The following is a 26,907-nucleotide window of genomic DNA, read 5'->3' on the forward strand; positions in this document are numbered from 1 at the left end:
TTGTTGGGAGTCACACATGCTCAGTACCTAGGTAAGGACTACTAGCCAGTCAGGAGCAGATTATGAGGGCCCTGACAGTACCTAGGTAAGGACTACTAGCCAGTCAGAAGCAGAGTATGAGGGTCCTGACAGTACCTAGGTAAGGACTACTAGCCAGTCAGAAGCAGAGTATGAGGGCCCTGACAGTACCTAGGTAAGGACTACTAGCCAGTCAGAAGCAGAGTATGAGGACGCCAGAAGCTAGGTGAGTATTATAACATGTGTTACAAAGTGATGTGCGTTTGTCTCTGAAGTAAAAGCTGGACTACAGTAGAGCTGTTTGGAGCAGGTTGTGAACAGGGTGTTTTGTTGGAGATGGTAAGTTACTTTGGGGGGGAGGGGGGCTTTTGGCTTTTTAACTTTGTAAACCTATTACCTTCACAAAAAATACAAACACAACAAATAAAAGGGAAAAAACGCAAAAAAGCATAATATGAGCACTTTAACAATTACAAAATGGCGCTCAATGGATTATTGTCTGATATTACAGAGCTAAGGAAATACGGGAAAAAAACTGGACTGACTTTACATCACACCAAAGAAAATCACCGACAACAGCTAAACGTACGTCAACAGAGACAGGTTTTTGGTTTCAGCACAGCAAGGTAGACGGCACGCAGGCTTCTATGACATAACAGCTATTCAATGACCCTGAGTGCTCCAATTTGGATCTCATTTTCATCTGTCTGTAGCTCATTATCTGTTCATATCCAGATATTGTATCTGCATTAGATTACTGGTATGCACACACCACTTAAATCATGTACACAATCAGGATGAAACTGCACACACAAATCACAGTTCAATATATAGTGGGTTGCAGCCCCACTATATAATTGTACTATATATAAGTACAATTTTGAGGTAGTTTACTAGTATTTCCATTTAATATTACATTCCACTACACTTCAGAGGGCAATATTGTGCTTTAAACTCCACAACATTTATCGAGGACGATGTCAAAGCCAGAATAGTAAAGGCAAGAACAGCACTCAACATCATAAATAATATCTGGAAAGCAAAAATACCTTGTGATTCAAAACCAAACAGAATCATTTTTTGTGTGATTTAAACCAGTCAAATCCATTCTGTTGTACAGTTCTGAAAAAAAGTTAAAACCAACATACTCAATAAACTGCAGACACTCAGAAACTGCTGATGCTTCCTGGGACACCAACACCAAGCTGGGGGAGCGCACCAGGTAAAAAAACCTCTGAATTAGGAGAAGGAAGTGAAGCTGCATGGCCACACCATCAGATAACAAAGTCAACCAATCACCGAGCTGGAACACACAAAGGAAGAGGAAGACCTAGAAGCACGGGGAGAAGACGCACACTACCACAGTTTAAGGCTGGGGGTTGTCATGGCAGCAACCGGAGAGACGGAGGGCTTTGTGTCTCAGGGAATACAAAGGCCTGAGTCAAGTCAAGTCACTTTCATCTGACAGTTGTAGTTACTAGTTATCTATTCAGATTGAGAATTTGCATTAAACAGTTTTGCTTATAAAATACATAGCATCATGAAGGATCCAAACTTTTTTAACTTGTGATGAGTTATAATAACTCAGTGAGTAGTTTGGGCTTCTTGTTGCATTTCAGATGTCTGTGAGCTGTTAGCAGTTCCACCAAAAGAGAGATTTCCACTTCAAACTTCTTAGATGGTTTGATTTTAGTTTTAAAAAAGTTCAATAAATAAGATATGAGTAAAAGAACTCTGTTTTTTCTTCTTTGATTATCTCAGTTCTCCTTTCTAAATGAACAACATTCTAAATAATTTGCCGGTGACGTTCACATTACCTTTTCCACTAAACTGGTCATTCTAAATATGTAGATAATGATTTGTATAACTGCATATTAGTTTAGTTTATTTTATCTTCTTTTCTGATTTAAAGTTAAAATTTAGTAAAAAGTCAAAATAAACATTGAAAATGATTCTGCAGTATATTATATTTTGAGTCAATCTAGTATCATTTTGTATCAGTATCAGTACCATCCTCCAATTCTTAATCCATTTAGTTTAATACCACCATTTATCATATCCTATTTATATTTTTGTTAGGAATGGAGCAGTTAGGATGAAGAAATGAAGAAGTAGTGTTTAGTTAATTATGATTACATTACAATTCAGTTGTTTTTTTACCTATGAAGAAGACATGAACATCAGTAATAAATCAAAAATCATGATGATGAAATACCTTAACTGGTGCATTACGTCATCCACGAGATACTATTAATCCTTGTACATTACTGATATTTCATGAAGTACTACACGAATGAATTCATGCATTTTCATGAATGAAGTCATGCATGAATTCAAGATATTTCATGTACCCTTATTATAAACAATGTATATTGATAACAATGTATCAAATAACAATGGAAAACAATGTGATTCGTCACCCTGTCAGTCTTTTTCAATACAACATTGACAACAGGAGATGCTTTGGGGCCCGAGATCTTCAACAGGGGGTCTTGGGCCCCAACGGGGTCCTGCTGCAACCCCCTTGCAACAAATTATTTATTTTGATTTTTTTTTTCAAAAATGAAAATGTGTTTACATGAATCCAACATATTATAAGCAACAAAAAATCAGCCTATTTGTGAAAAAAAATACACGGATACAATTCATCCCAAGGAGTTACTGTGCCACATTATGTTTAACATTAAAACATGATTTATAATATCTTGCCAACAATTGTTTAATAGCTTAGTATTATTTGCTAAAAAGGTATGCATGCAGACTTAGGCCGATTACACCTTATTGTAGGCCAAATTTAACATGGAATTTCATTTTATACAATACATATACTATGTAGTAGGGGGTCCCTGCTCCATCTGGCTCCCAGTTAAGGGGTCCTTGGGTTAAAAAGACTCCTGCTTAGCAATGCTAACCATGGCACTGTGCACTATAAAATAGATTTGAACTTGTTTTTTGATGTCCCCATGTTTTCATCTTCACCTGTGTGTTCTCACTTCATCAAAGTTAGTTGGAACATTTGGTTGCCTAAATGGTTTTTTTTCAGCGTTAACAAAGCCAGATAGCTACTGTAGCGTTACCTTGGTAACGTAAGGTAAAGTCTGCTGATTTTTCGTACTACTGTACATGCAGCTTAATGGCAGCGGTGCCCGGAGGTCTACGTTCATCCGCGTTAAATCTCCACTGGATGAATTGCTTCAGAAGGGTTGAAAAGAAACTCCCCTGTAGCGTTTCCATTAGTGCACGTAAAGGACCTGAGCATGTGTGTGTAGTTCAGGCCTCTGTACAATAACTACAGAGTGTAAATTGTAATTTCCCCTTGTGGGGCTAATAAAGGATATTATTATGACTATTATTATTATTAGCGCAGCACCACTGCAACCATAAGCAACCATAAGCAACACTGGCTTGGCCATGTCGTCCTCCCCAGGTCCACCCACTTGTCCAAAATCATCACAGCCATTTGCAAAAAAAAAAAAGATGACCAAACTTCAAAATGGCAGTCAACAAATAACTAGGTGACGTCACTGATGCTACATTCTTACAGCGGATGTGTGTGAACAAGCAGCTGTTTCCTAACACACTTGCCTCATCTACTTTAAAAGTGAGGATATTTTAGTGTTGTGTCCACAACTCGTTTCCTCTGCTCCCGAGTGGCCAAAAAATCCATTATTGCAGGTTTGAATGACCATCACAGTGGGATCTGAGATGTTGCAATAACACAAAACCTCTGTCTATTTCATATTAACTGTGTTCACCGTGTTCACGTCCCACTGTGTACATTTAAAATGTTTTACGTTTACGTTTTATACAGCTGTCTTTGTGGGACCACTGACATTGTTAATATAGAATTTTATAGTCCAATGCAAGTGGGCTGATCTTTCTTGTTTAAAAAAACCAGCATGTCTCTCTAATAGAAATAACAAGCGAGTCCTTAATGGAGGCCTAATCCCCGCGCACCCCCATCCATTCCCTGGCAGTGCATTATTAATGGGCAGCGTGGAGGCTGGTGAATACAGGGGCTTCTGCTCTCTAATGCATTCATTCCTCATTGTTAGATGTCTGGTAAGAAAAACACAAACACATGCTGCCTCCCTACAGGCACGCACACACACAAAAAAACACACACACACACACACACACACACACACACACATTCGACGCAAAGGTGTGCCATCCATGCAGAATATATTCTTAAGGGAAATTATTATATTTTTTTAGTTGGAATTCAGTGTTGAACACAGAATCCTGTGCAGATCCTCTGATAAGGTCAGAACGGCAAATTGAATGCCATGTTGCAGAGTACTGAATCCAACACCCATGCTGTCAATCAGCATTTCCTAATTGGATCAACGATTACTTGTGGCAGCTGTATAAAACATCAAACGAGTAATTAAATGAAATAATGAGAAAATAAACCTTAATGTTGCCAAGTGGGAATGCAGGCGAGCTCGAGGAACGTGATTCCGCTGTGCTCTCAGAAATTATCTCTCTCCGGCTCGGGCTAATTGCTGGAGGATGTCCTCTTAAGTGAGTGTGAAAAGCTGTGTCTAATTACGGCAACATTAATCAGGCATTAGCATGTTATCACAAGGTTAACTTATCAGGAGGGGCCCAGAAGCAGCTGGAGGTGCCATTTACCCATGCTGCACTGGGCCAACTGGACCACAAGGGGTAGTGCTTGCTCTTCCTATGAATCATTACTCAGCCCCTTTGAAGTCCAGAGCTGAAATCAAAGGCAACCATATTAGAGTGCACAGTGCACCGGAGTGTTGTGATTTAGAGATCCCTCAGTGTGGGTTCGTCCATCGTTCCAGAATCAATAGCAGCTATTTCCTGCTCATTGTGGGGCTGAAATATGAACATTTATCCTGAGGGGATTCAGAATTTTAGGTCATAATTTGTTAAAATTTTACTTTGCAGAGCCACACGTAAGGATGGATCTTTACTGTACACTTTATAAGGAATTACATTTGTGAAATCAATGTGATGCAATTGTGTGCTCGGTGGAGCAACTCGATCCAATGTAATGAAGACTGAGTGGATGGTGACTGCATCCTCAATCACCCCACTAGTCATATAGGAATATACATAAAACAGCCATCAAGGATTGTTAGGAAATATTAAACATAAACCATTTGTCACTGCCGCAACACACACAACATACATTATTAAATTAGCATTTCTAGCTGAGTTTAACGCTTTGCTGTACATTTTAATTGTGTGTTGGGCCTATTTTATCTCACATCCCAGTGAAAAAACATACTAGATGTAATAGCACAGAGGTGTATTTGCAATTTTGAGTCATCGCACGCCAAATGAGCTGCATGTGTGTTGATTAAAGGTCATTTCTGGCAACGGATTGGTCCTGTGCCCTGATTTCATTACCAGCAGCTCCAGAGTATAGTCTCATCAGGATTCAAGCAGGGCAGAGGAGCTGTACCTCCAGCAGCTCTGCCAAAGGCGTTCATTTGTCAGAAAGGCATGGAGATCACAGGCCGACAAATCTCCCACATCTCCCAGGCTGTCAAGCTCTTTGCCTGCATATCAAAGACAAAAGAACAGAGCAGGGGAGCAAGAGAGCAGAGCAGCCATTCTATGTCAAGATGGTCCGCTGTCTAACCCCCCCGAGCATGCCCTTTGAAAACGCCTATTAGCCTGGGTGAGAGAGATTACAAGCAAATAAAATTACATTCATTGTGATATTTGATTTCATAATACCCCCAGAATTATAATTACACCGCGCTCACACTTTTAATTTAAAAACCATTCGCCGACAACAAAGAATCAGAAATGGCAATGAGCAGGTTGTGCATCTCGTGAGTGAGTGCACATTATCAGGCCTGTTTCACTAGAAGTAACAATAATGGGAGAAGAATGGAGGCACTAATAAGAATGTAATCAGGTGAGAGAGCGGGATTTAATGATATGGAACATGGGTCTTTATTTTCATCTGTCAGTCTTTTGGTGCAGCATGCTGGGAAGAAAATGCCTTTTTTATATTCCTCCCAGAGGCTGCAATATGGAAGCAGATTATTTATTTTTTTAAAGGCCCACCTCTTACCAACCAACACATGGGTTATATCCCCCATCAGATCTCAGTTACAACCTGTCTGACTGTCAGGGTTGCACCATAAGCACAATGGTGTATTACAGGGGGAATGTGGGCATATGCTATCTGGCTTAAACCAACAAGCAGAAGGGAAGAGATAAGAGACATTCTTGGGCGGCACAGAAACAAGGCATGAGGAGGGCCAGCTTGATAGCAGTACTTGTTGTTCTGATGTGTTAAATAGCTGGCCTTCAACACCACAATCAATCACTGAGTAAGCCACTGTGTAGCCAAGGGTTGTGTGTGATAGCCAGATGGCTGAAGTCAATGGAGCTTTGCCTGGACTCTTGTGGCACAAAGGGATGATCACTAATCTGGCCACACAGATCGGACGAAAAATACATAAGAACATCGCAGGTTGAATGTTTTACTAGGTTGGTAAGCGCCGCTAGATTGTTGTTTCAGAATGTATCGCTGATCAAGCGTCGGTGCTAATCAGCAACAGAATAATAACAAGTCATCCTCAAAACATCTAACAACATAGTTGGCCTTGGGAGGTTATCATGCACATTTTTGTTTTGGCTTGCACTACTGGCTTGTCTGTTGTGGTAAGTATTACTGTAGCTCTCACCGTGTGTAATGATGCCTACCATCCATTGTGTACTACTCCTGCCATTTGACACAGGAAAGCGGCAAGCATCCAAAACGCCAATGTGCGCATAAATGAACGTCTGTGGGACAAGACAAGCATTTTGAACGCGCTCCAAGACCTCCAGAGGCCTGTGTTGACTAATCTGCAAACAATCCGCTCTGCAAGCCCCATTGCAAGTGGAAGAACAAGCCCCTTAAGCTGTGACATTAACGAACACAGCAAGATAAGATAGGGTTTGTTATCTTGGTGCATGGAGCCCTTGCCCAGATAGGAGATAAGAGCATTTCAAAGCATGTTTGCTGCCAGACAAATTTCCAAAGCACGGGAGGTGGGCAAAGCCAGGCCTGGAATGCTGGGAAGCCATGTTGAAGCCAATCTCATGAAGAATATGATCCCCTGGCCTTTTCCACCTTATTATGGCCGCCTTTGGTATTTTTATGAGTGAGGGTTATGACTTGTTGATGACATGAGTGCAGTTTGTGCACAGCAGCGTGGACCTTCATCTGCTGAAAGAAGCAGTACGATCCAACATGCATCAAGAGAACAAGCTCACACAAGAATGGGTGTGCCTAAAAACAGTATTGAACTGAAAAGAATTGTATGAAATACTAACTGCAGATGTAGTGTATATTAGAGCATTTTGCTTGGAGGCAGTGAGTTGCCTTTAACAGAGCCTCCCTGCGATAATGATGCCAAAATATTATGTTTCAGATAAACGTGGTATGAATGTATTTGTCCGTTGATTCAGGTTTATGATGTGTTGCTACTGAGTAACCTGGATATTGGCCAAATATGTGAGACAACATAAACAAGAACAACATGAACTTTTCATCTCAGGGTCATCAGGTGGGAAGTATTCAAAACGTCGCACACAGACACAAGTAATTTGGGTATTGTATCTAAAACAAGAATTTGTCTTCAAGTTGAGTGACATAAATTGACTTGGTTGCAGTATCTATCCCATATCATCATCGTGGAACTAAAAACCTATGTTTTCTTTGGCAAATATGGAATGGGACTGATAATATATGTGGGACTGCAGACTGTCTTTTTTACCATTCGTAATTCAGGACAACCTAGAGCTTCCAAAAGCCGTTTGGAATATCATTCACGATCTGATTCAGCAAGATCTGCCAGTTTCATTTTTTAACTGTCAAATCTTTCAATATACGGCAACACATTTAGTGAGTTATAGCTAACTTTTAAGGTAGCTAACATTTGTGTCAGCTATAACTCATGCATGTTGTTTGTATTATTGGTTCCACGAGGAGCTCGGAGTAGAGCCGCTGCTCGTTCGCGTTGAAAGGAGCCAGTTGAGGTGGTTTGGTCATCTGGTAAGGATACCTCCTAGGGGCCTCCCTAGGGAGGTGTTCCAGGCACGTCCAGCTGGGAGGAGGCCTCGGGGAAAACCAAGGACTAGGTGGAGACACGTCCAGCTGGGAGGAAGCCTCGGGGAAGACCCAGGACTAGGTTGAGAGATTATATCTCCAACCTGGCCTGGGAGCGCCTCGGTATCCCCTAGTGGGAGCTGGTTAATGTGGCTCGGGAAAGGGAAGTTTGGGGTCCTCTGCTGGAGCTGCTAAGCGGACGAAGATGGATGGATGGGTATGGGTTCACTTTCCCCAATTATGTTTTCCCTACTGGTCCAGGGATTGAACCATGATCACGAGCTTGTCTTGTTCAAGATCTGTTTCTGATTATGCTTGTTGTAGTGGAATGTGATCTGACTGCAGGTAATGTGATGATAGCATCTGAAGCTATAGGGGCATACCTAGAACATTAAGAGTCCTTATACTAAAAGTAACTGCATCTGTTAACTACTGCCACTCAAACCTTAGCCGAACCATATCAACAGGCTAGAAAACAAAGCTCAACCAGTCTGTCATTTATCGTATCAAATCAACAGAAACCACTCCATTGCTCAGAGCTGAATCCAGAGGCGGTGCTGTTGCTGCTTTAGAGTACTGGTGGTCTTATTCCAACAACACTGACAGCTTAATATTTATTAAGCTCTGTGTTTTCAATAGAGGGCAAAGAAAAATAGCATTATGCGGAAAGAGCGGATGTTTTATTTTTGAAGGTTATTAATGCATAGGCTGTAAAAACAGTCTTTTTTTCAGTTTTATAATTTCATATTGGAAAGGAAACCCTCACACATGGACGCCAAGAACTAGGTGTTGCGTCTCTGCCAGCGACAAACTGAATAAATGCTTATGACTATGCCCACACCACCAGAGGGGATGGACTAAATCATAATTCTCATTCTGCGGCTTGGAAAAACTTCCGCCTTTCCGGATGCCAAGCGGCTCTGAGGCGATCCCAGTGATGAGCCAAGGAACGCTCTGCTAACTGAGCTCTGGAGAAATACGGTCACGGCAAGATCCATATTCAAATAAACTTCACTCTTGGCCCGTGCACACCAACCATGTTGTCACCAGCTGGCAGTTCCTTTCACCGCCCCTTCAAATACTGAGCCACTTTTGATTAACGTTTCTACGGCTAATCGTGTGGGTTGGCCGTGCCAAATTGGACGATCCACGTATGGCCTCCATTTGCTTTAAAATCTTGTATTTTTTAAACTCATTCAAAGCATTCAAGAGCTTTCCGTGTCCCTTTACACCACCCACCCCTCCCCTAAGTCTTTTCTTGTCTAGTGCCCATACATAGAACAGAGAGGGTGGTGTGGCGGCACGGTGCCATCCTGCGGGTCCCTGAATGAGAGGACTATTGCTGCCAGATGCACCCAGCTGCATAAATGTTATTCATTTTTTTATGGCTTGTGTACATATTATGGCCAGTGTGGGAGATTGTGAGGTTCCACTAAACTAAAGGCTGGAAAAATCCTCAAAATTGAATTGAAGTGGAAAACTTATTTTGGCTGGTGACTGTTCTGGACCTCCTTCTTTTCCATCTGCCTTAATTCTCTTCTACTCCTCCCTGTCTCACATCATGCTCTCTAAGGCTCCTCTGTGAGTGATTTACACTTTCTAAAAAGGCTTGGCTTGGCGGGTCTCCGTGAACGGCCATATTGGTTGTGGTGTGAGACAGCCGGAATATTTGTCATAGGTCCAGAGGTGCAAAGACATTAGACAGCACTTTGTCACCAGGGTCTGGAATTCACACCGTTTGGCTGTTTCCAAGTCCGCTCCTTAACCGCTGACTGGTCTGGTTTCTGTCAGCTGCCGCTCTGTTGACATTGAGGGCTAAAAAAAGATGGCAACATGGAAAGGATGTGTGCTACAAGCCTTTTTAGGAGGTCAAAACAACATGCAGTACACGAAGAGTGCTGCGACAGGGATCCACAGCCAAGGCCCTTGACTCGGTGCACTCTCCTCAGTTCACAGTTCAGATAGTTTAGTGGTCTAGAATGGCTCTCGTCGCGGTTTGCTAACCCCCGCGGAGAGATGGGCCTGAACTCCGAGCAGAGACACCGTCTCCCAAATCACCAGACCCAGCGGAGGCCCCAGCAATCCAAATGTGATCATGGCAGGGGCCTCCCGTCTCATTACCAATCTCCATTTCAAAACAGCCTTCAAATGGGAACTAATGCATTAGCTCTCGCTGGGGGAAAAGTCTAGGGAGCCACTACATAGCGGCTCAAAAACGCTTTCATACATGTTTTATCAGCGGGGGAAGAGTGAGCAAGAGAGAAAAGGAGCTTGGACCGAGCCATTCATTTGTTGCCCATCTTATTAGCTTGGCACTGTGTTATTAGCTGCCATTGTGCTCTATAAAAGCCCCTTAGGCCTGTTCCACTGTTTGCTGAATCTGGGGTGAGAACTGTGCCAAGCACTTTTTGGAGGTATTTGAGACCATGAAAATTCAATCCTAAACCCACTGCATTGAGGTTTCTCACAGATAAATGACGAGGATTAGTGGAACAATAAAACAATGTCTTACCTCAGATACCACCGTATCCTATTAATTGGGATTTTAGTGGAGAAATGTGTTAAAAAACAACAACAACCTCAATCTTGTATCACGGTCTCTTTTTTGACATGCTCAATGAAGCCCCGTCATTGTAACCATGTTCTATCAAATAGGAAATGAATTCCAAATTATGAACGAGTAAATATAGAAATTCATAAACAATTGGGGCAACAAAAAAAGAAGAAAAAGCCTGGACATGTGAAGAATGGCTTTGGCAAACAGCTGACAATTGCAGAAGCTATAATAACCCACCCTTGGTTGGATATGCTAGGCAATGTGTCAATTGATTCCCATCTGATGATGGACTGTGTGCTGAAATAAATTGACCTTGCCAGACGATGAGTGAAATTGATGGAGCTTTTCATCTCCGGAGGGCCGTTCCACACTCAGCCGTAAAATGGATAGAGCGCAGGACAGAGTGATTGAGTCAAGGGAAAATGTAAGGTGTGTTTTTCATCTACCAAAGCTTGCTTGGTAAATAATAGTTACAGGAAAAATCACTATTCTGTAACAAGTACAGGGGTTAAGTACCTGCTGTTGACTAGATGATTAGAACTTAAAGCACACAGCGCTCAAGTGAAGCTGGCCACTGACAGATGCTACCCGCTGGAGGAATATGTGGCTCAATTACCAGGAGCCTAAATTGAAAGTGATAGTGATTTAGGCCTTCCCAAAACGCCTGCCCCATTCTGACAAACAGCCTTTTCAAGGAGTCTTTTAAAAAAAAAAAAAAGCCCTGCCGGAGTGTGTGAGACACAGGAGCACCATTGATTTTCAATAACATCCCCTAATGACCTGGCCACGGTTTGATCCACGCTGTCATTATGGGCTGATACCATGGGACAGGATTGGTGGGTCTCACGGCACACAGCAGCGAGATGAGTAGTTGGAGCATTATCGGGATGAATTGCCCGTCTCTGGACAAGCGGCAAGCACAGCCGAGGTCTTGTCAATAACAGGACGGGGCGCCTCTGGGCTCCCTCCGCAGCCCACTGCAGAGTGCCTTCCGGCCTCATTAGAAAAGCAGATGAGTGGTGTGCATAAGGAGAGGGGGGTGTATGAGAAGCAAGGGGAGGCTCTCCTCCACCATCCGATAGCCTGCCTCCCAGGCATTGCTCCTCTTAATGAGTCCAGACCGCAGGTCAATATGCGGCTGGGCTGCCAGTCAATACCGGTTACCTGCAACACAAACACTCAAAACCTGCTTTCATACAAAATCAATGTCCTATTAGTCCCTCCCTGTATTGCCTTGGCCCAATCTCATCGATCCCCTCTGAAGAGCTCTGCAGCCCATGTATGACAGATTATGGTCAAATGATCTTACGGCTTAGGCTACTCTGTCGGGCCAAGTATGTTGCCTTTATGATTTCAAAGTAATAGCTTGATATCAGATAAGCAAATACTCTACATTCTGAAAACTGAGACACAAGCATTATTGGCAAAGCTATCAACCTCACATCAACATTCCCCTCAGTACGTTTGGCTCAAAGACAAATTCACTTCTTCTAGTCAGCACTGACAATAAGTGCCAGGAGGAAAAAACAGTAACAAATGTCTGACATTAGGTCCAAACTTTATTCCATACATTTTAAACCAAGAATGTTCATTTTCATTTTTTTGCACGCCTAAAACTCTACTTGTTTTGTATACAAGAGTCTAAGAAAACAACTGCACAACACCACAAGGTTGACAGAGAAAGTCCTTTTTGCCACCCACTAAAAAGTGTCCTTTTTTTGTCTGGGGATGGTCCAGTTTTTGACTTGGGAGTCTTTTAATAATTCCATCATTATTTATAACCATGTGTTAATCCAAGTTTCTCTCAGTATCACCAGATAGTGTCCTCTCCTTCAGGGTGATCTCTTCATTAGGGTGCTGTGTGCTGCTTTGCATAGATTGCAGAAGATCCTTCTCGGCCCCCTACAACACCCTCCGGTCATCCTTTTCATCCATTGGCCAGGCTTGTCTGTTTCCATGATATTCAACAAGGAAGTCATTCCCCCATGTTTCATTTAATTTTGTTTTTCTAGAAATGGTTAAAAAGACTAATAAATTTACAGTCATTTTGCAGCGAAGGAATATCAACAGGTTATTTACATCAGTTTTCTTTACAGAGACTGAACAAAGACCTCATAATATATATTTATCTGCATATCTCAAAGGCAAACGAATGAACAAAACAAATCGGTAATGTAACATCGTACATTGTCATCATTGAGGATATCCTGGCACCATGAGGTTAAATCACTGAAGGTTGAAACCAAATCCAGTCTTTACAGTGGGTCATAATGGATATGTCTCACAATCAACTGGGATAAATATTGTAAAAGGTGTGACTAATGCACAAAATACATAAAATTCATAGAAATGATATCTATACATGAAACAAGGATAGGAAATGTACAAACTCATTTTAGGACCGCTCTTTTCGCACAAAGCTGAAAAAAGGTATTTGATTAATATATTAATAATTATCAAATATTTAAGTCGGATATAAACATACACATATTTATGTTGTCTTTACCGACATTATTCAACCTCCAGTCCACTAAAAATAAAGTCATGGCATGTGCTTAACCAGCCTTACACACCTTTACTTTGTACAATCATACCCTTTCCCTTAGGGAGGTTTGCTCTTCTCTGGGGAAGAGCAGTGCATTTAGTCCACAACAAGGTTTCAGATAAGGGGGGGGGGGGGAAGCGTGTGAGTGTGTCTAACAAGACTTTGTGCACTTTTCTCAGAAGCTACCGGGCCTCTACCTCTTTGGGGTTGCGAGATGGGGAGTAGTCCCGTGGGTCCTGGGTAGTGAGAGGGGTAGTCCTCCTGGGTGAGGCTGGCCTGGCACTGCCAGCTGGCACGAGGGGCGGGGGCGCGCTGAGTGCGGCAGTAGGGGGCGTTCTGTTCAGAGGGCCGTTGTGTCCGGTGGAGGGGCTGAGTCTCGGGTAGGGCATGCCGCCTAGGTGGGGCATAAAGGGGGGCATGTGGGGTAGATGGCCCTCCATGGGGGACTGGTGCAGCTGATGGAGGCGTGCTCTGTCCAGCTCCTCTCTCAGGTGGAGGCGCTCTCGCTCCTCCGCCTGCTGCCTCATCCTCTCGTGCTCCCTGCGAACCTCCAACAGGTGCTCGTGGTGCGAGTAGTCATGAGCCTCCCTCTCGCGGTAGGCCCGTTCTTGTTCGTACACGCTGGGGAAGCGATGTCCCTGCTCGGCCCGGAGCTGGAAGTCCATGCGCCGCTGCAGGTCCAGGCTCCGGTAGGCCTCTCTGAGTGGGTCCCAGGGGAAGGCCGGGTGGGGCATGCGTTCTCTTCCTGCCAGAGGGCTCACTCCCATGAACGGAGCCATGCGTGCCCGGTCCAGCACATTGAGGCTGCCCATCTGGGGCATGGCACTCATGGAAATAGGCAAAGAGTGTCCCATGGGGACACCATGCAGGCCAGGTGCTGGAATGTCACAGCCACGTGACGACGGAAGAAGGGGCTGATGGGACAAAGGTGGGTGATGGTGGTGCGGGTTTAAAGGCTGGCTGATTTGAGCAGGGAGAGCTTGGGCTGGAGGTTGGGGGGCGGGCTCGGAACTCACCACCACAACCTCCTGCTCCTCCTTCCTCTCCTCTTTAATCTTCATGTCACTTTTCACCTTGTGCAGGAGCTCCGCGGATGGGGGCTCCTTCCTCTCGCTGTCCTTGAGTGTAGGCGGGGGCCCACCTGCCATCTTCATGCCCTGCTCATTGATCACGGCCTTGGTGTACGGGGAAGGAGAGCGTTGAGCGGGTTTGATGGAGTCTTCTGAGCATCTTCTCTCCAGCATCTCCTTGGCGGGCGAGCGGCTCTCCTTCACCTTGACGTCCCCCAGCGTGGAAGACTCTCTGTGGCGCTCCAGGAGCTCCTTCTCAGCCTCACGGACCCGATCCACACTGCCACTGTGATGTCGACCCGAGTCACAGGAGTTCTGGCTGTTTGTGCGAATGAGGCTGCTGATCTGGTAGCTGACTGGCGCCGAGGCGGGAGAGGAACGGTTGGAGTGGCGATTACGATCCACAGAATCCCTGTGATAACATAATCAAAGGGTTTTAGTTTGTGCCAGTCAAATATCATGTCGTTGGATGGTATTTAGGGATGATTTACCTATGGGATTTACATCTGGGTTATGATTCTCTTTCAAAAAATATAGGTTACCGTGCTCCTGTCTTCCTCTTTCATCCACAGAGATCCTTTCAATTGATTTCTGAGAGATAGCTCCTCTCAAAGCTGCTTGATGCCTGTTTGATTTGTGTGTGTTTCCTTGTTGGAACCATGAATTCAATTTGTTTCAGTTTCTACGAATATGACTAATGGACTGGAGAATTGTCACAATTTGTCTTTTGTCTTTGACAGTACATCTTTCTATCTCCAGAGCTGATTCGGGTGATTCAAGTGTTTTCTTGTTTTGTCCAAACATAATTGAATCATCTTGTATATATGCTAATGCTAGCAGGAAAAGGGATCATTATTGTGGCCACGTCTTTAGAGTTGTGATCATGAATTTGAGTACATGCATGAAAAGAATATTTAAAATTTCTGTCCTTTATTTACATGGGCTGTGTGAGCGATGATCCCATTTCTTGGGGATATCTTTTAATGCTTTGAAACCATACAGTGAAGTCCCAGATCAAAAATTAAATGAAATGTTGAATTTTGATGACAGCAGACAACGTATAGTAATTGCATTATTGCAGATATATAACTGATATCTCACTAATATCATCAAAATAACACCCCAAAAGTACATGAAAAGCAACTCACCTGTCTTTATCCTTCTCTTCTTTACCGAGGGACGAGTCTCTTTTCTCTCTTTCCCTCTCCCGTTCTCTTTCCCTTTCTCTCTCTCGCTCTCTCTCGTGGCTGTTGGCTGAGCTGCTTCTCTCGACGTCTCCGGTTTTGGGCCACTGTGGCGGGGTGGGGAAAGATGGCGGGGTGCGTCGAAGTCTGTTCCAGGTGTCGTGGTGTGGGCTGCCAAACGAGGGCAGTCCTCCTGGCCCCTCCTTGGTGCCAAACATGCTGTTGGACCCTGCAGGGAAGGGGGAGACAGGCGTGGGACCTGCTGTAAGTTAATTGGGCACAAAACCTTCTTGAGGACACATAAGATGAGAAAGACTCAACAACAAAAAGCTGCTTTTGTCTTTGTCTCTGGAGGTTTTCTCAGTGAAGCTGTTTGAAAGAGATAGAGGTTAATGGTTCCACCCACCAGCGATAAAAAAAATCCACTCATTTGCTTTTGGACTAAAGGACTTTTCCCCCCTCTCTTTTTTGTTGCACTGGATGAACAGGGGAGTCTCACTTGCCCTCTGGAGTTGAGGTCTGGGAAAAGCCAAGGGAGACCTTAGCATTCCACAGCATGTCTATTCCAATCACATCCATTTTCACAACAGGGTGACCGATTTGGCACAAAAAGATAGAAGGGATGAAGAGAAAGAGAGAAAAGCCATAGAGAAAAGGTGGCGAGGGTGGGGGTGGGGGGGCCTCCATGGTGATGCAGAAGGGGCTTGTCAGATAATTAATAGATGAATTGCCACCAAACAGCGGACCTAAGAGTGCCTGTTGGCAGCAACGCAGCCAGATTAAAGCCAGGCTGGTGGTTGGTGGGTGAAGTGGAGGCAGTGAGGAGGGTTGCCGTGGTGGCCTGCCTTGTTGGGCTTCCCTGGACTAGGGCTGTTTTGACACAGAAACTAGAGCTAAGTGTCTTGATTTTTTTTGCCTCCCCTCCTGGCTCTCCCTGTGGTCTAACGCTGTCCTGCTCTGTTCTGCTACCGGCCACAGGGGCCAGATTGAAAGGGTGAGCGGTGGAGGAGGAGAGGGGGCCAGCGCTTACCAAGCGAGGGGTTGCCTAATCCTCCGAAGGCACTGCTTGAAAGGTTGCCGAGGCCGCCATAGGAACTGGAGCGACTGAAAGGATCTGTAAAATGCCAAACAGGGATTAGCAAAAGGGGGGGCTGGCTAGCGGTGCACACCCCAACACCAACCCGGTCCACTCGGCTTTTCTCTTACAAGCGAGCTGTGTTTTTTTTTTTTTTTTTTAGCGCTGCCACACTAGTTCTATGCCTGCTAATCCTGCAGTATCCAGTTCGTCTGGATGCTGGATTCACTGTCACTAACTGGAGTGGAGTGTCCCTGACCCTGCTGGGGTGGAAGAACACTGCTGCATGGGGAAATTACTTTAGAGTTGTTAGAGCTGGGCTTAAATTAGACAATAGTGGAAGGACAGGGGAATTAGAAGCTGTACAAATTAGGCTAGAGAGACCACAATGATTTAATTGGAGAGTCGGTGTCTGATGGGCTCCACTGGCGCAGACCAGAGCCTCCAGATTTATAGGAGTAACACAAACATTTACCCTGAGAAGTCAGTGAACAACATTCATCAATTGATAATTTGCAGCCCCATTTTAATTCAGCAAAAAATCCATCAGGAAATGCACGACTTATCGACAGATTAGGGTTTAAGGATTTTCAGCTCTGGGGCTTGTAAATGTATTAGAAAAAGACAACAATAAAGAAATCTCCTTACAAATGAATTCCCTGGACAGGAAAATTTGGTTCGCTAAATCTTCCTCCTCAGTGCACCATGTATTCATAAGCACAAAATGGATTGACTCAAGAGCTTATTTCATGAATCAACTTGCCACTCTGAACCAAAACAGTTTGTCTGAGAGAATGGTGGACTATAAATAATGCATAAAAATACATCCTATTCATGCCTATGAAATACTTTGCAAGCATACAGAAAATAGTGACATATATGCTGTTGCACTGCGTAAAGTTTGTCCAAACAAAGAAGGAGTCTGAATACTAGACTAAGTCTTTTTAATAAACCCAGACATAATTATTTAAGGCTGGGTTGTGAATCATACTGTCTGTTTTTATGATGGCTACACTCCACATTACTATGCACTTTAAGTTTGTTCAAGAACTGCTGCAACCGCCTGACTACATTAACCAACTGAACTCCGTTTTGCCCTTAAAATGAACCTGAGATCAAAATACACAGTATATAGGGTTCAAATTACACCCTAAAGGCTAATGTGTTAACACACGAGTGTAAAAGAGAAAGAGCGAGAGAGAGAGAGAAACGGAGAGAAAGATAAATGTATAAAAAAAGTTTGAACATGGGGTTACTTACACTTACCTGCCAAATGGCTAGGAGGCAGGAAGCCGCTGGGGTGGGGGACATGGCCGTACGGAGAGGGAGCGTGGTGGCCGGAGCCTATCAGAGACGAGAGGGATATTACTATTAATTTTATCCAATAAAGCGGTTATATTCTTTAGGACAACTGCTATAATTTGATACCACATTGTCTTGGTGAATGGTGCACACATAAACAAACATCCTAACATACTAAATAATAAATCCATTGTCTTTCTTTTTCTTTCTATATTTTTAATTGATACATCCCTGATTTTCAACTGCAGAGTAACATCGGACAGACTGCCAGTCTGTGTTTCTGTCAGAAACAGTTCTACGTCTCTGGTCTTATTTTCACCACTGCTCTAGTCTTTTCTGCAACTAAAAGCTACTACCATGGCAACACCAACCGGGTGGAGTATACACGCTGCTTCCTGTTTACATCGGCACGCACATGCCCGGTATAGGTGAATGGTCATTAGATAGGCAGTTTATGTTTTAAACTAGTTTTGGCTCGAAATGTCGCATAAAAACAAATTGTAGCAATGTACATAAATGTAGCCTAAAAGTTCAAACGTGATAGTGTTTTTGCAACTGCATCACAGAGTTGTTGAATATCTATATAATATATGTCACTAGAGGGATTTAAAGATGGCTGAGTAATGCCATTGAGCAAATTAGCCGATGATATTTGTCTATAGTTGCTTATTGAGGTCAGTTCCTGACTGTGCAACAAGCTGGCCTCTTTACACAAAACACTGTTACCATCACTCATATTCCATGAATTCTTAATGAAAGAACCAATTACAGCAGTGCCTCTGACACACCACTGCATAATTACCAGTCAAAGGCCGTTCGCCTCTCTGTTGCCCTCCAACGCAGGGAAAAATCAGTCAATTACCTAAGCGAGAGTCATCCATATTCATAGACATATCTGACTCCCTTTCCTGGCAAAACATTGCTACAAAAGCACTATAATTAAGTGAGCATTACATTAGAGGAGAGAAAAAAAAACTGATGCATTTCATCAGAGTGGCGAAGGGAAAATTTCGACATGCCGCTGTAAATGCTCATTTGCATAAAGACAAAAAAAGCCATTGGAAGGCTTTGAGAACAGGATAATTTGAGTATTTAGAATAATTTGTCTTGGAAGGTGCAATGGGTGCTGGGACACGCTACTGACCTGTGGAGGAGAAGAGAGGTCGTGCCAGTTCATGAGTGTACGGAAACCCTGGGAACACTCCTGGAGCTTGGGGTCTACTGAACAGGTCCAGCTTCCCATTCATGTCTAGTTTGTGAGGATCCAGCTGCATTTGCTATAGTCGGGAGAGGCAGAGAAAAGGAGAGGGAGACAGACGGAGAAAATTAGGTCGGTAGACAACAGTACCAAACATTTCCAACAACTAGAGTGAGGGGGATTTATCCTCGGCTACTCTGGGTGAGAGATCAGAGGAAGACCGATACATCAACAATGGCTCCATGTCTCCAATTCTGGCCAACTGTGTTATAACAAATATATATAAGCTGATTAGGGACACTAAATCTTTGGAAACGGGGGTTCAAAGCCCAAGACGGACTGACACCACCCGGCCAGAGGCATTAGCAGAGGATCTCCATGGCAAGGCCACACCATCCACTGTCACTGAGTTTTTCCACACAAGCATTTTTTGTCTGTGTTCAAATCTTCAATAAAAACTATTCAACTACTAATTCTGTCACTGAGTGCTATGAATGTGATGGTTTATGATCTGGATCTTTTTCTTTAGGTGGAGTGAGCCATGCACAGAGCCTTTACTTGTACCCTCCTTACTTAATTTTTGAGACTGTGTCAGAGAAAAAACCTTTTTTTTTGTCATCTGCCACATTTTCCCACCCAGATGGTCGTTCTGACTCCAGTATAGATTATTTTACAGCTAAAGTCCCAACTATGACTTATTCCTTTACCAATATACTGTATCTGGTTTTACATGACAGCAAGATTCCTGAAAGACATCGTTATCCATCTCACGCACCTTCATTTTCTGCTGGTGGTGGTAGATCTGCCATGCGATCTGGACATGCACTGCGCACCACTTGCCAGGTTTCTAAAAATTTAGAGAGAAACTGGGGTTAGCCTGCTGGCTTTGATATAGGGAGCTAAAAATGAATTCTGGCATTGAGATTTTCTGGCCAAACTACAAAGTGGGAACTCGTCCGAATTTTTCAACCAGGCAACGGATTGAGAAAAGAATCTAACCCTGACTTTAGCCCAATAGAGACCTCAAAGCTATCCTTAAATACAGCCAAAACCCTGAATTTCCTTGATCAAGAGTTGTTGAAGAATTTGCAGTTTTAGACTTTGTGGCCTGGCCAGAGAGATGACACATTTAACAAAAGATGGACAAGGCAACCACTTACCCTAACAGATGTCCTGAATGGATCTGTTATCTGTTTGGACAAACGGACAGTCATCATTATCATCAACAACACAGAGAAAGAGCCAAAATGTGCAGTTTGCAGGCTGAAAAATCAAGAGTGTTTGGAGGCTCATTTCACACTGGGACTTTCCTTCTAAAAAAAAGGCATGTTTTTACTTTCAGACACATTGTATAAAAATGTGTCCACAGAGATGCACGGGGAGAAATGCCTCGTCTCAAAAAGATGATAATGCAACTGCATGCATTCACATGTCTCTGAGACACATACTGTACGTGTGTGACTTTCACCAGAAGACGCACAGGGAGAGCAGACTGGCTGGGATGCTTACCCGTGGATCCTTCTGTAGGAGTGTGTGAGGTACTGCTCCAGGACGTCCCGCAACGTCAATGGGATTAGACGCCTGACAAATAGAAGGAGAGACAAAGGGAAAGAGATACATGGTGATTACCACATCTACGGTAGTTCCTTGCCAGGATAAGCTGTACTAGGTAGTATACTCTGGCGGACATTTTGACTGCATGTGAGGATTCTCAAAATGGGATCTACATAAAAGGCAGAATGCTTTATAAGAGTACCTTACAAACATAAAAAGAAATAGCTTTCTTTAATTGTAATTTCGACAATACATAAAAATAACTTTTGTAATCCCAGGTTTCACAGCCATTATCTCAATGTCCTCTCAGACAATCCAATCATACAGTAGTTGAACTCCTCGAGCTAGTGAAAACAGCATCACTCAAACCTTACGTCCTCCGTCAGTAGCATGATAGCTCCCTAATCCTCATTGGCTGCTACTGTACGGCTGACGTCAGTAGATAAAACTGCGATGATGCTGCAGGCGCTGAGCCCTGCCAGAGCAACACATCTCTGATACCCCCCCAGCTCCTCTCTAAGTCTTCGGAGCTCAAGTGCCTTGATCAGCCTTATTAATCCATTGCTACATCAGGGATAGGGAGATCCTGCAGGGTGACCTAGGTCACCAGTCCCCCCCCCCCCCCCCCCCCCCCCCCCCCCCCCCCCCCACACGCCACTCCCAAAAAAAAACAAGTCTTCTCTCCAAGAATACTTAGCAGGGGCTTTGGACGCATAAGACTGTTCCTTTAACCATCTGGAGGGGCCTTGGACAAAAAGGGCCCCTCCATGACAGAGCCCCCTGGGAACAGGGCCAGCGGATTTAGGCCAGCTTTGATTGGTGGCTTACACCGGGTCACAGCCGCTGGGCATCTGCCAGACAGACTCCCACCCTCCCACTCCTTCCCATCCTTGGCATCCTCCCGGCCCCTGCATCTTCTCTTCTTTGCTCCCCTAAAACAGACAGACATTGCTTTCTCTGGTCTGACCCGGGTTCAGGTCCAGTCAAGTCCGACAGAGTATTATAGAGGGATTTATGGATTTTAAATGAGACCAGGTGAGGTTTATTAGCATCCTGTCTCACATCGTCGGTGTTCAGAGCTCTGCTGATCTTTTTGTTCACCCAAAACAGACAGCAGAAGAATTGTTTGTGGTAAAATATCTAATGTAAGTGTAGTGTGTAACCTAGACTTTCTTTTACTTTTTATATACTGTATTTATCATTAAAATATTTTTATGACACACATATAGTGCTCATTTGCACATGCAGTTTTGCCATCCAACCAAAAACTACAGCACCGTGTCTCTGGTTACTATATTAGTTGCTATAGTGATGGTGAGGGTGTGTAGCCATTTTGCCCCATGCAAAGTCTGGGACTCTTTGCATACAGGAGTGCATTTAAACAGACTACTGCGTGTCATTTTATGAAGTCTAAAAAAGTCAAAGCATGCCAACATTTAAAATGATTTAATTAATTTGAAACTTTTGGAGATTTCAATTGTGTACAAGCTTGTGTGATTTCTATTGAACTCATGCTTCCTTCTTGTTGTGAGGTGGTGGGTGGAGGGTGGGGATGTGGGGCTGACCTTGGGCTGGAAGGCTCCTTGCAGCGAGCTGAAGGGTCCTGAGTGTGGGAGCAGCGGGGGCATGCCTGGCATGGTGGGGGGATAGGAAGGGAAGAACTGGGGAGAGAAAACATACAGAGATACGTACAGGACTCAGGCGTGTGCACACACAGAAACCACAGCCACAATAAATGCTCTCACGGCAACATTCAAATATGCCAAATATTTGATTTGCCAAATGCAAATAACTAAATTAGAACAACAAAAAGAAACTCACGTTTGAGTGTCTGATGAATGGGTTGTCCAGTTTGGGGCTGTATTTGTCAAACTGGAAGAAATAGGAAAAGAAAAGAATTAGGAAACAAAATGATCTACTGATTTTGCCAAAATCCTTCACGAAGAAGCCTTCTTTAATAATAATAATAATGTCTTATTATTTTTACATCACAAAAGCAAAACACATGATTAACATCTGTTACTGTTCATAAGCAGGGTGTTGATCCAGAATAATAAGCCCTTGGGTTAAGCAGCTGGCTTGCATCGGTCATGGGTTTACTTAAACTGCATGGTCAGATAGGCAGATAAATGACTAACAACACGAGCGCTTTAGCACGCTGCCAAGATGAAGACAGCCTGCACGATTTTCCAATTGAGCATCCAGAAGTTGGGCGTGGAGGCCCAGCTAAGAGAATCAGACCATTTTTAAAACCAGACCACTTGTTTTTATAGAAATGTAAATCTAATTGCATTTGACTGCTATGGCTTTCTTTTTCCTCCTACAACAAGCCCCGATGGTATAGATGGGAGTATGTGGACACATACAGCTTGTTCTGGGTGTCAGATTTCAAAATCAAAATTTAGTCCTAAAAACCCCCCCTTGCCAATTATCTGTACATTAAATCATGGAAAGAATATATAAAACCTTTTGATGATGGAAACAGAATCGAGTAGATGACATTAGCAATGGTTAGGAGCTAACTCAGGACAGGTCAGCATGAAACTGATATGCTGAATTGATGTGAGGAAACTGTGTCTGTGTTTCTGTGGCAGAGTTTATACCTAACAGAATAATCCCAATTGGAATTTGCCGTTTAAAAACAACGTCGTTTTTGATCATGTCCTGAACACATGGAAATCTATTCAGTAAGCTGAGGAGGGAGGGAGGGAGGGAGGGAGGGAGGGGGAGAATGTGGCCCTATGTATGAATGGGGACTTTGTATGTCTGTTCGCAAGCCAATACTGTCTCTCTATTTTGAAACAGGCTAATTACAAGTGACAGTAACTTATTCCTACGCCGCAAATACACAAACCATTTGCAGGTACTTTTTGCGAGTGTTTTCCCAAAGCTCTCTTGGCAGGCGCAGCCGTTTTGGGGTTTACATAAAACAGGAAAACGTATGGGAATGAATCAGTGTTTCTGTGTGTAAAGCGACACGGGTGGTTGAAGGGAGGGAGTGGGTGAAGGGTTGGATAAACGGCTGGTGGAGATGGAGGGTTTGGGTCAGGGGCCCTCTGGTGAAGCAAGGCAGCAGAAACATCTGCACACAAAATGGCGGCGCTGGTGTTGGCGGCGGCTCCGTTCGTGGCCGCTAATGGGTCCAAATCAAAAACAGACAGCCTGCTGAGAGGAATCGGCGAGCCAGCTTTAGAGCTTTTTAAACAGCTCCTCTGCATTTTGAAAGCGCGACCTGTCTAACGTCTGCCACTGAGAGAGGGATTTTGGCCGTTTTACGGCCTAGTAAGAACAAAAAAAAAAAAGAAAATAAACAAACTCTTGCCGTTAAAATTGTATTGTCTGTCACAGTTTTATAGTAAACAGCTTTGACTAATTAAAGTTTAATATTTCATCTTATTACAATTAAGGATATTCCTTGTCCAAAGACATGGCAGGAGCATAGGGGGCCATTTGGCAAGCCAGCTGCTTAAGGGCATTGAACAAAAAACAAAAACAGAAGCTTCCTAATTTCATTAATTACAGCCATTAGCCAAGGACTGTTACATAGTTGAAATGACATGGGGCGTCTTGAGAGCAGGAGAAAATAAAAGAGACAGAGAGAGAGACAGAGAGAGAGAGAGAGAGAGAGAGAGAGAGAGAGAGAGAGAGAGAGAGAGAGAAAGAATGCACAACAGGGCCATACTTTTGCCTTTTCATGACAGTACAGTAAAACCAACCACAACATCATCATTACTCCTGCCTCTCTAAGCAAGAACCAAAGAGAAGGAAAACAGCCCTGTTACCGAGGGGAGGAAGGCAGAAGTTAAACAACAACACAGTTTAAATTAAAAGGGGGAAGAAACAGTAGAGGACGTTAATGGCAGTCTCAAATCCCATCGTTACAACACAACAAGAGATGGGGGAGGTATGTACATCAACTGCTACATTATGCCAGCATTAGCGAGATGAGGAAAATCACCTCTTTCATCTTCAAAAAGACGAGTGTGTAGTGTCTATAATTCCTTCCATGTCAGGAATGAACAGCAGAGCAGATAAAGGCATGCGTGCTGGCCGAAGAACGGTCTAAACGGTCTCTATACTTATCTGTGACTGTGCCGTAAATACCAGAGCTTTGATTTCTAATAAACAGGATGGGGGGAATCTTGCAGCGGGCCTTAATGGGACCACAGGCTCTTAATCAGAGGTCATGACATGATGGATTACATCTATTAGACTAATGCCAAAAAGCGACAAAAGGAGGCCTCGTCTGAAAACCCACTGTCAGAGATTGCTGTGCATTTGAAATGATGGATGAATAGTCATAACCTTTTTCCCTCTGTACTAATCTGAGAGCCCCCCCCACGGAAGCAATTACAAACATTATCAGAACAGTTTTGCAGTGATGTCATCCCTCCTTCATCCGCAATGAGGTCATTTAACCGACTGGTTGCCTTTGAGCTATGTGCCCACGCCCATGCACAGGCGCCCACACACACACACGCACGCACGCACGCACGCACACACACACACACACACACGTCCGGCCTTTGTTGCCCCTTGTGAACAGGCAAAAATGAAACTTCTAAAACACATTCATCTGCAAACAATTGAAAAGGCTGCCTTCAGACAATTTTGATCCTCAGCACTGAACAGTAAAATCTATGTCAAAGTTTAAAAAATGGTGAATACTTTAAATGAAAATTGGTAATATTGGCCTGTAACTTTCCATGAGTCAGAAAATGGCCTTTATGAAACGTGATGCATAGTGTGAATGTACAGTTTATATATTAAATTCCACTATGAATGAAGAAGTTGCAAAGCATTAAATGTACATGTTCTTGGTCTGGTTTGACCAACCTGAGCAGCAACTGGCATGATTGTGGATGAACTAGAAGACATGCTAGTGTGTCTGTGTGTGTGTGTGTGTGTGTGTGTGTGTGTGTGTGGCAGGGAGGTGGCAGCCAGCATTTGTCCTTATTAGAGTGGAACAGATGTGTTGCTCCCAGCTTCTCATTAGCTCTCAGACTTTAGCGGCAGGACAGTATGCAGAAATCAAAGAGCAAAATTCAAACAGAATCTGTATCATATTTATCGGAGGGACGGGTTCCTATAGCTACGGGACTTATATTTGGTGAATTTTGGAGTAAAAAAAAAGGGAAGGACTTAATTGAAGAGAAGATTGGGAGGGGTGACAGGTGGGTGGGTGGGAAGTTACTGGAGCTTTTCTTAATTTATTTTTTAAATTTTGTTTTACTTATCCTCACATTTCTGGCTTGGGTACGCACCATGGGGGGTGCGGTGGGCGGGGTGAGGATGGCGGCCGGGGGCAGACTGGCGGGGAAGGGCGTGAAGGTGTGCTGGTGGGTGTGTTGGTGCTGGTGCATGTGCTGGTGTTGGTGAAACTCGGCCCTCAGGAGCGACACGGGGGCCAGCGGTGAGGCGGACGGCCCCCGGCCCCGCTCTGAACTCTGAACCAGGAAGCGGTTGTTCAGCTCCTGCCTCAGGAGGTCATGCTCTGTAAGAAAGGAGAGCGAGGAAAACCAAACAAAAAAAAGCAAAAAAAGAAGAAAACAAAAGGGGGGCAGGGAGAGGGAAGTGGGGGACACAAGAAAAAAAAGGCACGGGCGCCCAGTCAGTCTTCACAACAAGGGTAGAAGAGAAGAGAAAATAGTCACCTGGCATTCTCTGTTTCTCCAGCTCATGCTGTGAGGGTTTTCTACGTGGGGACTCATTGGTGGTGGTAAGAGAGTTGCCTGTGACAATGTGCCAATCAGAATCCCCGAATGAGGCTGGCAATACATGATTGGTTGGTTGAATGATATCAACAGGCTGGTATCTAAAGACAAGAAAGAACCAAGAGTCATCCCAGCAGAAAACACACACACTCTTGCCCTCTATTAGAAAGTTAATGCACAACTGGCATACAGTTGTGCTCATACGTTTATGAACCCATGCTAAAGTTGACTAAAAAGAGGAATAAAAGAAATCATCTTTTAGAAATTATCTTAATGCCTTAATTAAAAACATTAGTAAAAATCCAACAATTATGGAGACCAATTATCTTTGTGAATGCATACTGTATCTTAAATAAATAAATGTTCTTCTTTAAAATACAGGGGGCATAAGTGTACACACCCCTATGTTAAATTCCCATAGAAGCAGAAACATTTTTATTATTAAAGGCCAATTATTTCATGGATCAAGATACTATGCATCCTGATAAAGTTCTCTTGGCCTTTGGAATAAAAAATTAAGATCAATTTCCAAAAGATGATTTTTTTTTTTTTGTTTCCTCTTTTTGTCAACTTTAGCATGGCTTCATAAACGTATGAGCAC

At 43.6% G+C, this 26,907-nt stretch overlaps 1 protein-coding gene across 13 annotated transcripts in view; it reads right to left on the reverse strand.

Annotated features, from left to right (window-relative positions):
- Positions 1-12,205: 12,205 nt before the first annotated feature.
- The window catches only part of fbrsl1 (fibrosin-like 1), a 294,241-nt gene continuing 279,539 nt past the window's right edge, over positions 12,206-26,907 (reverse strand). For 7 of the 13 annotated variants that reach the window (XM_034870770.1, XM_034870772.1, XM_034870773.1 and 4 more), the window contains 11 exons: positions 25,836-26,086; positions 22,414-22,464; positions 22,158-22,253; positions 20,548-20,619; positions 20,199-20,228; positions 19,814-19,885; positions 18,985-19,117; positions 17,799-17,882; positions 16,494-16,577; positions 15,428-15,692; positions 12,206-14,691 (listed from right to left, as the gene is read on the reverse strand). In XM_034870770.1, coding sequence (XP_034726661.1) covers positions 13,392-14,691; positions 15,428-15,692; positions 16,494-16,577; positions 17,799-17,882; positions 18,985-19,117; positions 19,814-19,885; positions 20,199-20,228; positions 20,548-20,619; positions 22,158-22,253; positions 22,414-22,464; positions 25,836-26,086 — 2,438 coding nt within the window. In that variant the 3' untranslated portion in view covers positions 12,206-13,391. Of the gene's footprint in view, positions 14,692-15,427; positions 15,693-16,493; positions 16,578-17,798; positions 17,883-18,984; positions 19,118-19,813; positions 19,886-20,198; positions 20,229-20,547; positions 20,620-22,157; positions 22,254-22,413; positions 22,465-25,835; positions 26,087-26,246; positions 26,408-26,907 lie in introns of all 13 variants that reach the window. The other 6 variants (XM_034870771.1, XM_034870780.1, XM_034870778.1 and 3 more) reach the window with 6 other exon arrangements.

Source organism: Etheostoma cragini, chromosome 5 (assembly GCF_013103735.1).
Source record: "Etheostoma cragini isolate CJK2018 chromosome 5, CSU_Ecrag_1.0, whole genome shotgun sequence".
NCBI lineage: Eukaryota > Metazoa > Chordata > Actinopteri > Perciformes > Percidae > Etheostoma > Etheostoma cragini.